Consider the following 16,225-nt stretch of genomic DNA (forward strand, 5'->3'; position numbering starts at 1 on the left):
CAGGCATTAAACAAGTTTCATTCTAGATGACTCTTAACTTTTACAAGAAAAAAATGAAAATACTTTCTACAAATACAAGGATAATTTCGTCCGTAAAAAGAGGGAAAGAAAAAAAAAAATTTCTCATCTCAAAAACTATATCAATAGCACCACCAAACAACAAGGAACAACTTTTATTCACAACTCTACTTGAAATTATTTTTGGTTGGTTTTGAAATAGAGGATTTGTGTGTGTTATTCTGCTACCAACCTTTGACAAACACACCCAAGTGAAAAGATGATGATGTTGGCGTGAAATGGAAAAATGGGAGGAGAAATTTGCTTTATGTTTTTCAATAAAATGAGCTACTTGGTCTTCAAGGCTCTCTAATATAAATAATATAGTTTAATCTTGAACATAATATCTAGAATAGTAAAATTTCTAATCCATTTTATGTCCCATCACTCATTTCCTAATCTACTATAAGAAAAATATTTACTCTCGTCACAACTCAATTGACAAATGAATTTATCAGTAATATGTGATATCTTAAATTTTTTGTCGATAATAAATTATCCATAATCTAATTAAATTAGTATCCGATAAATAATTTTAATCGGATCTCCAAATATATATATGAAATATATTGCTAACACTAACAAGATATATTTTTCGTACTTAATTTCATAAAGTAAAAATTGGCCTAATAGCCTAAACAATTCAACACAAAATACAATAAAATTGGCAAAATTAGAGTTTAGAAAATTCAAGGTCTTACAACTCAAGTCAAATTCGAGCTAAAAAATACGCTCGTGACGAGCTTGAGACGAGTTTTGAGCTGAACCAATTATATTCGAGGTGAGCTGAGCTAAACCTAAATTCGACTCAACTCGGCTCATTTCCAGCCCTAACCGCTAGTTTAGTGGAGGCCTATATATCACATTCTCAAACGATTAATTGGAGAAATAAAATGATAATAAAATTAGATTTAATTAAAATATAGATAAGATTGAGCTTGTAGTGTGCAAGGTCTACTAGGTCAAGACAAGGATGATAAGTGTTGTGTGTCTTCTTTCACTCAAATCCTTAGTCAAATTATGCCTCATTCGTTGTAGTTGTCAACTAGTATCCTGCTTTACAAGACTGATCGTTGGTGTTGACAAAATATAGGTTATGCTACTTTGCAGCACTAACAACCGCCTCCTATATGCTTTAAGAGGTACACACACGATCTTATATGTGAAATTTTTGAGCTTACATTGTCTTTAAGTATATTTTCCTTTTAATGACTATCTCACGAAAATCCAAAAATATGTGAATTTGGATCCTCTCATGTTTGAATCAAACATAAGGAGGTCATGTTCATTATCCAACCATTAAAATTATTAGGCTCCACTTGTATAATTTTTAAGTTGCAAAATCCAATTAATTTTAATAATGAGATGACGAACATGATCCGGATATTTAGTTCAAACCAAAGAGAATCTAAATCTAAAAAATGCACTATCTTTGCAATTGCTTCTAGCCATTACAATTTTTTTTATTTAAAAAAATCTATTTTTTTTCAAATTAAAATGCCAAAAGTCATTATAAAAATGTATTGCAAGCCTTTTATTTTCAAAACTCTCAAATATTTTTATATTTTAGATCTTTTAATATTAAAAATTTTAAAATACTTTTGTTCCGAGAGTTTTAATGTTACAAAATTCAAAAAAGTAGTAAATTTTGAATATTTTTTTAAAATAAATATAAATGTGTTCTAAAACTTTCAATCATAAAAAGCTGTTAAAAAACTCACTCACTTTTAGGTAATGAGTTTTAGGTTTTTTTTTACAAATGAGTTTTGGGTCTTTTAAAAAATCTGGAGCTTCCCTGTTACGTTGGAGATTACAACTACATTGTATATTGAGCGACGATTATGGTAGCTATTAAAAAACCTTCAAAAATGAATGCCACTTTCAGTATTCTAAATATATACCGAATTTGTTATAGTTTATTGTTTGTGGCCCTCAATCCCATGATTCAAATAAAATATATGATTTATATAGGAACAACCAACTATATGATTTTATGATATCTCTTCTAAAATCGTTCTATTTAATCTGATATTATGTAGAAATGAATTATACGTGGATATAGTAGATGATTCTTTTTTTAAATATCATTCTCAATTAACAAATCTGACTTTTAGGAATTATTCTTCCTTACTCTATTAGAAATAGATGATTTTTTTGCTTTGAGATGGTTCAAAGACTAAGATGTATTAACTCTCACATGTTTAGAGAAGATAATCAATGTACTTATAAGATTGATAATTTGTGGTTTCACATTGTTGATCTTAGTTGATGTAATATTTTTCTTTCTAATATTTTAGATATTTTCAATAAATTATGCTGATTTATATAAATAATCTCCACACTCTTTTAAACATAGTTTATCCCTAACATTATTTTATCTCTTTGGATTTTTTAATAAATTTTTTAACATTACAGTCGTTTGTATCCATTAAGATTGTTCTTATAGGTTTTGATCTCTTAAATTTTTGTATTTTATTTTTACTAATATTTCAGAAATATTGCAAATAATAAATCTTTAATTTGAAGTGTCTAAATTGGAAGCTAACCGTAAGTATATATTTTCTTTGAAAAAAAAAAATGGTACCTATTTTGGTATTTTAAAACTAGCTATGAGCCACATGTACACGCACGCGTATATAAGACTCTATCTTCTAACTCTTTAACATATCAAAGATTAGGGTTTTGCCGTACGGATGCAAACTTTTCCCATTTTCCTGTAAATCAATTTAACGTAAGATTTTCGATTCGATTTGTCTTCTTTTTCTATTAAATTATACGCACGATGCAACCCCGGGCTTCTCTGAATAATGTATGAGGTGAAAGCCCCATTGCTCGTGCAAAATCAATGCCGTTCGTGTTGCAGTTCAGTCTTACTTATTCCACGATTGAATCTGTGTCAAAGTAATGGCTACATTCTCGATTAGCTATTTTCGATTGCTAATTTCTTTTTATTAGTTTTGAAATCTTAATTTGCCTCGCTTTACCTTCAGCTTGTTTTCAAACACTTTGGAATTTTGAGCTAGTCCTTCAGACATAAATTCAAACGCGGTCGTTTTCATTTTGAGGTCTTTTCTTTTTCTTATTTTCCCTCAGAAAACACCTCTTACATTATCAATTATTAATTCATAAAAATTGAATTTTATTTTATTTTTATTAGGTATCTTTTAATTCTTGGCTATGATTACATATTATCCGCGCTTCTGAGATTCTCGATGAAGTATTAAGGACTGAATCATGGTTGAATTTCTTTATATGAGCCTGAATATTATCTTTCCTTTTTATTTTAATTGAAATTTGTAATGTTGGTTTTGTTTATTGATAATTGTTGGCTATGATGATTTTTAATTACAGCTTAATGCCAGTTCTGCTTCTGAAAAATCGTGATTGTTAGAGCTGTCTAATGTTCTGAGCCTCAATTTTGCAAAAAAGTTGCTTTTAATTAATGTTTTAAGGATTAAATTCATATGTGCAATCAGTGTAGCAATCAGAGTATCGCTAAAAGATATTTGATTTTAATCATACTTATCGTTTTTAAACTAACACGGATTTTTGTTTGGTTGAAATTGATTGTGTTATTTGTTTTATTATTGTATTGATTGTTTTAATGTCCTAGTATTTTCGTGATTAATTTGTATATTGGTAACTTGTAACATTGCTGATGATGATATAATCCAATTTTTTGAGGTGTTGTGAAGCCAAGCCCCTGTCTTCAGGGAGAACCTACTTGGCGAAGCTCCATTCATATGACATTAATGGATTTAAGTGAGGCAAAAATATGCATGTAGAACATGATATCTTAAGCCCTCTGTATGTATTGTTTATTTCGACTTTAGAAGTTATGACCTATTTTTATCTGTGAGTTTCACTATACTCTGAATCATCTGTATTTTCAGTGTCTGAAAAACTCAAATATTGTTTGTGTTGTCATCAGCTTCATCTCTTGTTTGAATGACGAGTTGGAAGTTAAATAACAACACTAAATTATTCAAATATATTGAATTAGCAATGTACTATATATCAGATATTTGAGTCACATCCATGCTAATAAACTTAGTATATCACATGTTTGGGTCACATATATGCTAATAAACTTTGCATTTCTCATGTTTCTATTGGTTAAGTAATGAAAGCAAGTTTTAATGCATTGAAGCTACAAATTTGTCAAGATTAATAAATTTAACCTAAATAAAAATCGTGGTTCCTGAACAATTTGGATATTATAGTTAACACCAAGAATAATCAGGAATGAGGAGAAGAAAATATGGCCGATGATGACAGAATCTCCATCACGATTAAAATATTGAACACCATATGAGATGTATCATCACCCACGATCTGTCAATATTTTTGAGAGAAAATGGTTGGCATACCATACAAGGACCCAAACATAAATATAGGTTTCATGGTTAAGGTAGTAAAAATTTCATTTCTTGTGAACACTTGATCTATAACATTTCTCATATTATTTGTTATGCTATCTCGAACAAACCCAACAACTTCTTCAATCTTGAATACATGGTGGTGAAGGTGTGGGCAATGTCTTCCTCATCAGTATACCTTTGCCATCTATAATCTTATTCACCCAATTTGAATATACCTCTAAGAAGTTTTTTGATGAAAGATTTGTGTTGCAATCTCCATGCTCAACCCATAAGACTCGTGGTCGTTGATCCCACCAAATATCCTCGCTTTCAACTAAATCAAGAGTGGATTCCACTTGATGAGAGCGGGAGTTAAGTCCAGATAATTCATTTTTAACTTCTGTGAATCTATATCCATCTAATCTATAAGAATTCTCCACACATGGCGAAAAGTTTCAAATAATTAAGACAACCATTCATATTCCAGGCTTGACAGACTTTGCTCTCAAAATTAGTATCTCAAAATCAGGCCTGATAGGCCTTGCTCTCAAATTCTCAATCTGACGTCGTCCATTCCTTTTAGCATAAAGTCTAAGAAAGATAAGCATAATGTTAGATGTATGACAAACCAAGTTAGTAACCTCAACAACTTTATTAAAATGAGTAAGCCAACCAGGCGTGGCAATGCACCGGTTTAGTCGAGCTTTGATGTTATTACTTTCATCATGGTTATTATTCCATGCGAAAGGATCACTTGTGTAGCCAAGGTCACACAAGTTGAACAAATTTAAAGTATCTCGAAAAATAATAATGAGGTTACTAGATGGGGTAGCACTACCTTTTTATTCGTACGTAAGGGATTTTTTTTTTCTTTCAAACAAGAGTATTAAATTGGACCATTTTTCATAAACGAGCTTCTTCAAGGTTCGAATTGTACAAGGGTTCCCAAGCCCGCTACAGTTCTATGCTAGGTAATTCGGTTTGACTCGCTGACTTGCTAAGCAAGGTTCGCCACTTATAGTTTAACACAATGTGCTTTTTTTGTTGAGTTAATCTCCATGCCCTTTATTTTCCTTACTTCTTTGTGTTTTGTGTTGGAACAAATTGTATAGTTGAAAGGAATTGAAATTGAGAAGAAAAGAGAAGAAAACAGAAAGTTCAGGAAACGAAGATTGATTATCAATCTGGAGAATGATTAACAGTCTGAAATTTAGTCAGAAAAATTCTGTTTATGTCCTTGGTTCTTATGCTATTTATAAAAATAGTTTTTTACTGTACAAGTTATAACAACCTCAACTAACTTCTAACTATATTCTAACTAACTAATTACAAATCAATTTGAACTACATTTAGCATGCTCCCTAATTCAAAGTAATTCAATTTGATGTTAATCCAAGTTTGATCCTCATCTCTTGGAACTTTACCCTCTTCAAGATTTTTGTTAAAATGTCAGCCTTTTAATCATTCGTATTGCAGTGTTCCAGTCTTATTCTGCCCTTCATTACTTGATCCCTTAGAAAATGAAATCTTATTTCTACGTGTTTGCTCTTTCCATGGACACTTGGATGTCTTGCTAGGTCTATAGTTGATTTAATGTCTATCTATATCTTCATTGCATCATTACTTCTTAGTCCCAGTTCTGCCATCAATTCTGCCAGCCACACAGCTTGACATGCTCCCATGGATGCGGACACATATTCAGCTTCACAAGTAGACAATGCGACTATGCTTTGCTTCCTTGAACACCATGAGATTGGTGAGTTATTAACTGTAAATACATAGTCTGTGGTACTCTTTCTATCATCCCTATCTCCACACCAATCAGCATCAGTGAAGCCAACAAGTTCAGCTTCATCTTCATTCAATATTGTGGAATACAACATGCAAAGCTCAATGGTCTTCTTTATGTATCTCAAGATCTTTTTTGTTGTCATGTATTTGATGTCCTAGGCTTCTCCATGTATCTACTAATCAGCCCAACACTATATGAGATATCTGGCATAGTGTTGCACAAGTACCTCACAGATCCTACAATTTGTTTGAAGGTTGTATGATCAATCAACTCATTATTGCCCTATTTGGACAACACCAACCCTGATTGTGATGAAGTGCTGCTTCCATTGCATTTTAGACCTTTTTAATACATCACTTGCATACTTTTTTTTTTATGCATAAAAGTTTCTTTTTTTGTTTGTTTCAAACTCAATGCCAAGGAAATATGCAAGCATGCCCAAATCAGTCATCTCAAATTCCTTCTCCATTTTGATTTTGAACTCTTTGATTTTCACTTCATCACTGTCAGTAGTAAATTATCAACATAAAGACATATCAGAAGTGCAGGTGATGTTGCTCCCTTCTTGACATAAACTTCATGCTCATTCACACTTTTCAAATTGTTGCTATATGAGGAGTCTGTCAATCCTCTTGTTCCAAGTCATAGGAGCTTGCTTCATGCCATATAAGGCTTTGTTCAATTTGTACACATGATCTTATTTGCCTGTTTTCACATATCCAAGTGGTTGCTTCACATACATCTTTTCATCTAGTGATCCATTGAGGAAGGCTGATTTAACATTCAACTGATGCATAAACCAGACTTTGTAGCTAGCCATTGAGACTACCATCCTTATTCTTTCAATCCTAGCTATTGGGAAAAATACCTCATCATAGTCCAACCCATGTTTTTGCCAAAAGATATTTGCTACAAGTTTGGCCTTGTACCTGATAGCATGCCCATCATGTTTCAATTTTAGTTTATAGACCCATTTCACATCAATTGGTCTCTTGTTCACTAGAAGGTTCATCAGCTCCCATGTCTTGTTTTTCTCTATGGCTTTGAGCTCTTCATCCATTGCTGCTCTCCATCTATGATCACTCAATGCTTCTTCATCACTTATTGGTTATGATTCAACAAGCAAGTCAAAATGAATTAATTCTCCATCTGCATTGATCGCTGAGTCAGATGTTACTTCATATAGCTACAATATGACTTAAGGTTACTTAGCTTTTGCAGATCTCCTCACAGGTTCAGAAGTTGGCTGATTTGCTGCATCTGTTGGCTGGTCCTCAACTAGTTCAACTGCTACTGCACTCCTGGCTGGTCTGGTTGTATGTATGGGCTGGTTGCATTCATTGTCGAGTCTCAACCTCTTGATTCATCTACTAGTATGTCCCTACTTATCACCACCTTGTTCTTGTTTGGGTCATATAACTCGTAAGCCCTAGTGGCATCATAACCTAACAACACCATTTGTTCAGCCATGTCATCAAGCTGCTTCCTGTTTTGAGCTAACACATGTCTGAAGCACAATGAGCCAAACATTCTCAAATGATTCACAACTGACTTTCTTCCAGTCCAAGCTTCTTCTGGTGTCTTTGTGCCCAGTCTCTTGGTTGGACACCTATTCAAAATGTACAGTGTGTCGCGGCCTAAAATTTCGAGTTTTCATCGAATTCAATGGAGTCGCCACCAAAATTTATTTTAAAATAGGGAAAATATTGGGAAACCCTTAAAAATATAAAAAAAATAAAAATGGTCTTTGAAACCAGATTTTGAGTTCGGGAGTCGATTATGCGTAGGGAAGGTATTAGCACCCTACGACATCCGCTAAAAACGGTTACCTATAATTAATTGTGCAAAATTATATCAACTTAACTATATTAATTTTTCTTTATTATTAAATATGGATATAAAATTATTTTTTATAAATATGATTTTTTGAGATAAAAGCGCGTTTAAAAGAATAAAAAAGGTTTTATTATTGTGCTTGACAAGAGTGTGATCTTGCTCCTACGTATCTCCTGGTGCGATGGAGAAATCAAAGCTACGTAGTTCTTGGTAAAAAATGTGAATGCGTTGACTGCTTTTAAATAAATTGTATTTTGTTACTTAAAAAAAGTTAATTTTGACGAACATAAAAAAACTTGTTTGATTTGAATAATTATTTTAAAATATGAGTTTTAAGACGATCGAATTGTACAACTCGTGTCTCAAAACTCAAGGAGTAAAAAAAGATGTCACATCAATTTTAATCCTTTTAAGAAATTTTTTATTTTTAAATTGAGTTTTAAAACCAATAAAATGTTTAACTTGTGTCTTAACAACTCCAAAATTAAAATAAACACATCTAATTAATTAAATTTAAAAAAAGTTTGATTTTAGATCTATTTATTTATAAAAACAAATTTTAGAGATACTAATTTGTATTATGTAACTCCGGGATTAAAAAATGTTATTTTTAGTTAACTTTTTAATAATTTTTAATTTATTAATTTATTTGTGAAGATGAGATTTAGAACCACCAAATTGTCACAATTTGTATTCTAATAACTCAAAAATTAAAAAGATGTCACATCTAATTAATTTTTAATAAAACAAAAAAACAAATGAATAAAAATAAAATAAAATAAGATATAATTATTTTTTTATTAAATTCAAATATAGATGTTTTATTAAAATAAAAGAGGAAAAAAAATGATAAAAACATATTGGGCCTACAAAGGAAAAAAGAAGTGCAAATGGACTGCATAATATTATGGCCCAATATTTGAAACCCTAATTTGTAAAAGTAACTCAGGCTGGAGGAAACAAACCAGACAGAACCAACCAAGAAGGATGAGCGGCGCATCCAGGAGAAAGAAAATGGCGGCCAAGACAAGCAAGGTTCGAGTCCTATCTTTTCTAACTTTCTAATGCTTCTCAATCAAATCTATAACAATAATAAATTTCATTATTAGGAAATGTAAATGAAAAATAACGAAAATACCTTAACCCTTCTTCAAATTGTTCCTCTGTTTGTTTGGATAACAGTGATAAAAAAAATTCGATCTTGATCTGTTTTAGTGTTTAAAATCGAACTCTCTTAACAAAGAAAGAAACTCTTCTCTTTATTTCAAAATTTAGAACCTCTCCCCTCTATTTCAGAATTTAGAACCTCTGTTTTGTGTTTATTTTTTTCGTCCCTCTTTTCTTGATTTTTTCATCAATTTATAGGTAAACCAGTGAATGTTTTTGTTTATTAGATAAAACGAGTTCTGGATCTTGTATTGTTACTCAACAAAAATTCATTGGATTTTACATTGTTTTTGTAATAAAATTTAAGCAAGGTACCATTAAGGGAAAGAAAATAAACATGTTAACTTTACATTGAGTGTATTGCATTTCTGTATTAAGCTAAAAAAATAATCAAAGAAACTGGTTTATAACATGTTTGCAACAGGATCTTCACAAGGTATAGAAGATAAATGATGGGTCTTTGCAAGTTGTTTCTGAGCCATTGTTTTTTTTGAGTGATGTTGGGTTGAAAGGAAACGTGTGAACGGAAGTAAAGGAAACGTGTGAACGGAAGTAAAGGAAACGTGTGAACGGAAGTAAAGGAAACGTGTGAACGGAAGTAAAGGAAACGTGTGAACGGAAGTAAAGGAAACGTGTGAACGGAAGTAAAGGAAACGTGTGAACGGAAGTAAAGGAAACGTGTGAACGGAAGTAAAGGAAACGTGTGAACGGAAGTAAAGGAAACGTGTGAACGGAAGTAAAGGAAACGTGTGAACGGAAGTAAAGGAAACGTGTGAAGTGGCCTGATTGCAGATCAATTAAAAAAATATTTTATTTCTTTTTCCTTTTTATTTTATTTTTAATATATAGTTAAATCTGAATATAAAATAATGGTATTTTTGAAAATGATTGTAAAAATATTTAAATATATTATTATTATTATTAAAATAATTTTAAATTAATTGGACAAAAATTAGGTACTACAGTTGCCCCTATTTAATTATCTTTTACGTGATAAAAAATAATTAAATATAAAGACCTAAATTTTGTACAAAGTAAATTAATTTCAGAAAAAATAAAAAAATTAATTTGAATTGTAAAAAAATTGATGATTTTAAAAAAAGAAATCATGTAAAAGAAAGTTGGTGATTGGCAAAAGTAAATAAAAAATAAAAATGATCGTATTCGGAATGTTTACCGATGCATTGATCGACATGAATAAAGTGATGATCGTCGGATTGGTTACCGATGCGTAGATCGACGTAAAATAAAGTGATGAATAAAGTCATTATTGGTTACCGATGCGTAGATCGACGTTCGTCTTCGGATTGGTTACCGATGCGTAGATCGACGTAAAATAAAGTGATGAATAAAGTCATTATCGTCTTCGGATTGATTACCGATGCGTAGATCGACGTAAAATAAAGTGATGAATAAAGTCATTATCGTCTTCGGATTGATTATCCGATGCGTAGATCGATTGATATAAATATAATGATGACTAAACCAAACATGAGTTTAAAATTTAGAATGTAAATAAAATGAGATAAATTTGTTTTATTTTTATTTTTAAAAGGAGGCATGTATGTGGTAATGCAAACGTAAAATGAATAATGTGATACAAAAGTTGTTGAATATAAATAAAATATACATATAAGATATGCATGATAACTCATTATGCATGATATAAGGAGTTGTTAAGTATATGTAAAATATGAGTGAAGATGCATAAATTATGTGTGAGTATTTAAAAAAAAATGTATGATACATGCAATGAAGATAAATTCCTTTTTATTTATTTTATTATTTTTTAGTTTCCCCGATCCTTATGTGACTTTATACACTTATAAGTTTCAATGGATCAACGACGATAACAATCGTTCTTTACATGATGACTCTAGTATATCTTGTGTAATCACTTTTTCTTGAGGTCAATCAAATGTGCATTATTTAAAATGCTTACCCTTCATTTTTTATACACCCAATATCTCGCGTTCCCGTGTATATATTCTCAAGCATCAAAATATTTAAGATATATTTTTTTTTATTTTCATATATTTCAAATTCCCATATTTATTATCATAAAATAACATTTTTTTTAAAAACGTTAGAACAAACAACAATGAGACTAAATTTGTTTAGAATTATCTTATTTGGCAATCCATATCGACAAATCAATTCTCTTTTGATGAATCTGACAACCACACTTCTCGTCACATTGGCATAAGAAGCGGCTTCAACCCATTTTGTGAAATAATCAATAGCTACTAGGATAAACCGGTGTCCATTTGAAGCCTTAGGCTCGATGAGTCCAATAACATCCATTCCCCACATTGAAAATGGCCATGGTGATGTTAAAACATTCAAAGAAGTGGGTGGTACATGTATTTTATCAGCATAGATTTGACATTTGTGACATTTCTTTACGTGACTAAAGCAGTCGGATTCCATGGTCAACCAGTAGTAGCCAGCCCTTAAGATTTTTCTAGCCATTGTGTGCCCATTTGCATGAGTTCCGAAAGAACCTTCGTGAACCTCTTGGATAATTTTCCCCGCTTCTGCTTTATCCACACATCTGAGGAGAACCATATCATGATTTCTCTTATAAAGCACATCACCATTCAAGAAGAAATTCATTGACAATCTCCTTAAAACCCTTTTGTCGTTCTCTGAAATACCCAATGGATATTCCTTATTCTTAACATATGATTTGATGTCATAAAACCACGGCTTGCCATCCAACTCTTCTTCTATTGATAAGCAATATGCAGGTTTATCTCTTTGTTGAATCTTTATGACCGGCACGTCTTGATTAGTGGTTATTTTGAACATTGACGACAAAGTGGCCAAGGCGTCAGCTAACTGGTTTTCTTCTCGAGGGATATGGTGAAAAGTAATCTTCTCAAATTGTTCTGTCAATTCTTTGATATGGGTGTGATACGGAATCAATTTAGAATCTCGCGTTTCCCAATCTCCTTTCGTCTGATGGATGACCAACAATGAGTCTCCATATACCTCAAGAAATTTTACATTTGATTCAATAGCCGCTTTAATGCCCATAACACATGCTTCATATTCAGCAATATTGTTTGTACAATCAAAACACAACCTAGCCGTAAATGGAGTGAACTGGTTTTCTGGAGAAATCAAAATGGCTCCAATTCCATGCCCTAACGCATTAGAAGCACCATCAAACACCAACCTCCACTTTTCTTTATCAGATGATTCAATCTCTTCAACTAAATTCATTATGTCTTCATCGGGGAATTCACACTGCATTGATTGATAATCTTCTACCGGTTGATGGGCTAAGTACTCTGCTAGTGCGCTTCCTTTGATGGATTTTTGTGTAACATATACCAAATCGTATTCTGATAACAACATCTGCCAACGGGCGATCCTTCCAGTAAGAGCAGGTTTCTCAAAGATGTACTTAATTGGGTCCATTTTAGACACCAACCAAGTTGTATGACATAACATGTATTGTCTCAACCGACGAGCAGCCCATGCCAATGCGCAACATGTTCGTTCAAGTAGTGAATATCTTGTTTCACAACTGGTGAACTTTTTGCTCAAATAATAAATAGCATGTTCTTTCCTACCAGATTCATCATGCTGCCCCAGTACGCAGCCCATTGACTCGTCAAGTACTGTTAAGTACATAATAAGTGGTTTCCCAGGAACAGGGGGCACTAGGATGGGAGGTTTTGATAAGTACTGCTTAATCTTTTCGAAAGCTTTTTGACAATTCTCATTCCATTCAACCTTTTGGTCTTTGCGCAACAATTTGAAAATCGGCTCGCATGTAGCGGTGAGGTGCGATATAAACCTTGCAATGTAATTCAATCTACCCAAAAAGCCACGAACTTCTTTTTCAGTGCGTGGAGCCGGCATTTCTTGTATTGCTCTTACTTTATCTGGGTCCACCTCTATCCCTTTTTGACTAACGATAAACCCAAGTAATTTGCCTGATCTTACACCAAATGTGCATTTAGCAGGGTTTAAACGAAGTTTGAACTTCCTTAGTCGCTCAAATAACTTTTGAAGGTTAACAACATGGTCTTCTTCAGTTCGAGATTTTGCGATCATATCATCCACGTAAACCTCTATTTCCTTATGCATCATGTCATGAAACAAGGTTACCATTGCTCTTTGATAGGTTGCCCCGGCATTCTTCAATCCAAATGGCATCACTTTATAGCAGAAAGTCCCCCATTGTGTGATGAACGTAGTTTTTTCCATATCTTCGGGAGCCATCTTGATTTGATTGTACCCTGAGAAACCATCCATGAAGGAGAAAAGAGAGTATTGAGCAGTGCTATCCACTAGGACATCAATATGAGGTAGAGGAAAATCATCTTTAGGACTAGCTTTATTTAAATCCCGATAATCAACGCACATTCGAACCTTTCCATCTTTCTTTGGAACTGGTACAATATTAGCCACCCATTGAGGATATTTTGCTACTGCTAAGAAACCAGCATCAAATTGCTTCTTGACCTCTTCTCTAATTTTAAGCGACATATCAGGTCTCATCCTTCTCAACTTCTGTTTAATTGGAGTGTATTCAGGTTTTAGTGGTAGCTTGTGTTCAACTATGTTAGTATCTAACCCGGGCATATCCTGATATGACCATGCAAAGACATCCACATAATCAATTAAAAGTTTAACCAACTTTTCTCGCTCACTTTCTTTCATAGACATACCAACTTTAACTTCTTTTTTATCATGCCCAGTCCCTAAATTGATCGCCTCAACAGGTTCTTGATAGGGTTGGATTATCTTAGCTTCCCGTTCAATTAAGCTTTCTAGTTCTGGGGGAAGCTCACAATCGTCTTCACAATCCTCATCGGCATGATTAATCAGACGTTCAAAGTTACAAGAAATGGTTCTAGCGCTGTTATTTTCAACATATTCATTTTCGACTCTGCATTGTTTAAAAGAAAAAAAGAAAAAAATATATATATGAATAAAGATTGCCAAAAGAAAGAGAAAAGAGAGAAAAAAAACAAAACAAAACAAAACCAGTTGGAGAATTCAAAAATGCATTTATTGATAATAAGTACGGAATTGAAATACATATGCCCTAATTAGTTATCCTTATAGCCTTGGGCAGAGCAAAAGGAGTTAAAAATACATAATTACTTTGAACATGAATTAACAAACACGGGAAACTCGATGATCTTCCAATTGTTGAGATTGGTGTTTGGAGGACAAGGGTACACTAGCTTGAGGGTATCATCATCACCATGATCCTCTTCCGCAACAGCCACCTGATCAGCATATATTATTCCGGCGCTTTGAAAATTTTGACGAATGTCACAAATAGGAATCTTCTGTGAATTCGGTATCCAGTTTTCTCGACGAGTCACCTTGTTTTCTCTTTTTTCCTTCGCAGCCTTTTCTTCATCAGCTTGAGTAGGTACATATCCCAACCCGTACCTATTGTTCTTTTCTGGTATTTCTATCAACTTCCCCAAATTGAGAAAAACTCCTCCTTCTAACATGGATTTGGTAGACTTCAATGATATGGTAGATTGTTTTGGTTCTTTTAAACGATATCCTTCACCCATGAAGACAACATTGGCAATTTCTAATGCTTGAAAGAAAGTCTCTATGGCTTCCTCCGTGTCTTCAATGTAGCCTGTAGAAGATAAATGACTTACTATCATATCTTCTTCCCCATATATTATTACCAGCTTATTGTTCACTGTAAACTTTAGCTTTTGATGGAGAGTGGATGTCACTGCTCCAGCAGCATGAATCCATGGTCTCCCTAAAAGACAACTGTACGCCGGTTTAATATCCATTACTTGGAAGGTTATCCCAAAGATGTGGGGTCCGATTTGAATTGGCAGGTCAATCTCACCAATCACTTGTCTTCTAGATCCATCAAACGCTTTCACCACCAAAGCACTAGGCTTCAAACAGGCTCCCTCAACAAATAGCTTTGACAGTGTTGATTTAGGCATGACATTTAATGATGAACCATTATCTACTAGCACTCGTGCAAGAATGTGATCGTGACACCTCATAGAGATGTGCAGTGCCTTATTATGCTCTGTCCCTTCAGCTGGTAATTCATTATCACTAAAACTCAGGCAACTACTAGCAGTGATGTTACCGACAACTCCATCAAACTGATCGACAGTGATATCGTGAGTAACATGGGCTTCGTTTAGAACTTTCATCAGTGCCCTTCTATGTGCTTCAGAATTCAATAACAAGGAGAGAACTGATATCTTGGAAGGGGTCTGATTTAGCTGATCCACCACCTTATATTCACTTTGCTTGACAAACTTCAAAAATTCACTAGCTTCTTCTTCAGACACCGTCTTTTTACTGATCTCTTGTCCTTTTATGGTATGATACATATCTTCTTTTCCTTTTTCTCCATTAACCTCTTTTTTCCTAAGTTGCTCAGGAGTGTATACTCGACCACTCCGAGTCATTCCACCAATCCCTGAGATGTTAGTGACCTCAGTTCCTTTAGGTTCACAATCATCACTTGGTTGATGATCTGCCAAGTGGGATGTGACTTCGTATTTCCACGGTACTGCCTTGGTATTTCCATAAGGAAACGGGATTGGTGTTTGGACAATTATTGCATTTGGCTTGTTATGAGTTGACTTAAGATTCTCTTTTTTGTAAAGAATTTCCAATGGTTTTGGGAAAGATATATTATTTTCCACACACGACCCCATGGTGAACACATGACCATCTACTGCATGTTGGTCTATCCCATCTTCAATGAAATTCACAGAGGCGTTCCCGTGACCTGGCAAAGGATTGCTCCCTATGTTGGGATTGTCCTCCTTGAAGGTAAGCCATTTTGCATTAATCAATTCTTGCACTTTAGATTTTAGGGCTTGACAATCTTCAATGGAATGCCCAACGGCTCCTGCATGATATTCACATTTGGCATTTGGATTATACCATTTTGGAAATGGTGGTTCAAGAGGTTTCATTGGTCTTATGACTACCATTGAATTTTGAAGTAAATGGGGCAACAATTGGCTATACGTGACGGGAA

At 33.4% G+C, this 16,225-nt stretch overlaps 1 protein-coding gene, 1 long non-coding RNA gene and 5 other non-coding genes across 7 annotated transcripts; 6 read left to right on the forward strand and 1 right to left on the reverse strand.

The window, feature by feature from the left end:
• The first annotated feature begins 2,701 nt into the window (after positions 1–2,701).
• LOC113787122 (uncharacterized) lies at positions 2,702–4,161 on the forward strand. The gene is made up of 2 exons (XR_003473419.2): positions 2,702–3,122; positions 3,215–4,161. It is a non-coding gene; the product is annotated as an uncharacterized lncRNA (long non-coding RNA).
• LOC113787393 (small nucleolar RNA snoR134) lies at positions 2,833–2,973 on the forward strand. The gene has a single exon (XR_003473900.1). It is a non-coding gene; the product is annotated as a small nucleolar RNA snoR134 (small nucleolar RNA).
• Positions 3,230–3,317, forward strand: LOC113787381 (small nucleolar RNA U36a). The gene has a single exon (XR_003473888.1). It is a non-coding gene; the product is annotated as a small nucleolar RNA U36a (small nucleolar RNA).
• On the forward strand, positions 3,380–3,473 carry LOC113787286 (small nucleolar RNA Z223). The gene has a single exon (XR_003473794.1). It is a non-coding gene; the product is annotated as a small nucleolar RNA Z223 (small nucleolar RNA).
• On the forward strand, positions 3,712–3,826 carry LOC113787316 (small nucleolar RNA Z278). The gene has a single exon (XR_003473823.1). It is a non-coding gene; the product is annotated as a small nucleolar RNA Z278 (small nucleolar RNA).
• On the forward strand, positions 3,933–4,041 carry LOC113787352 (small nucleolar RNA snoR97). Its single transcript, XR_003473860.1, has one exon. It is a non-coding gene; the product is annotated as a small nucleolar RNA snoR97 (small nucleolar RNA).
• A 1,858-nt stretch (positions 4,162–6,019) lies between the features above and the next one.
• Positions 6,020–6,352, reverse strand: LOC140920796 (secreted RxLR effector protein 161-like). Its single transcript, XM_073369631.1, has one exon. It carries the CDS (start codon positions 6,350–6,352, stop codon positions 6,020–6,022), a length of 333 nt encoding a protein of 110 aa, XP_073225732.1.
• Between the last annotated feature and the right edge of the window lie 9,873 nt (positions 6,353–16,225).

The sequence above is a fragment of the Cicer arietinum genome, chromosome 6, assembly GCF_000331145.2.
Source record: "Cicer arietinum cultivar CDC Frontier isolate Library 1 chromosome 6, Cicar.CDCFrontier_v2.0, whole genome shotgun sequence".
In the NCBI taxonomy this organism is placed as follows: Eukaryota; Viridiplantae; Streptophyta; class Magnoliopsida; order Fabales; family Fabaceae; genus Cicer; species Cicer arietinum.

Bases quoted from the DNA above. Each gene is read 5' to 3' on its own strand.
- LOC140920796 (XM_073369631.1), bottom strand. From the start codon at position 6,352: ATGACAACAAAAAAGATCTTGAGATACATAAAGAAGACCATTGAGCTT.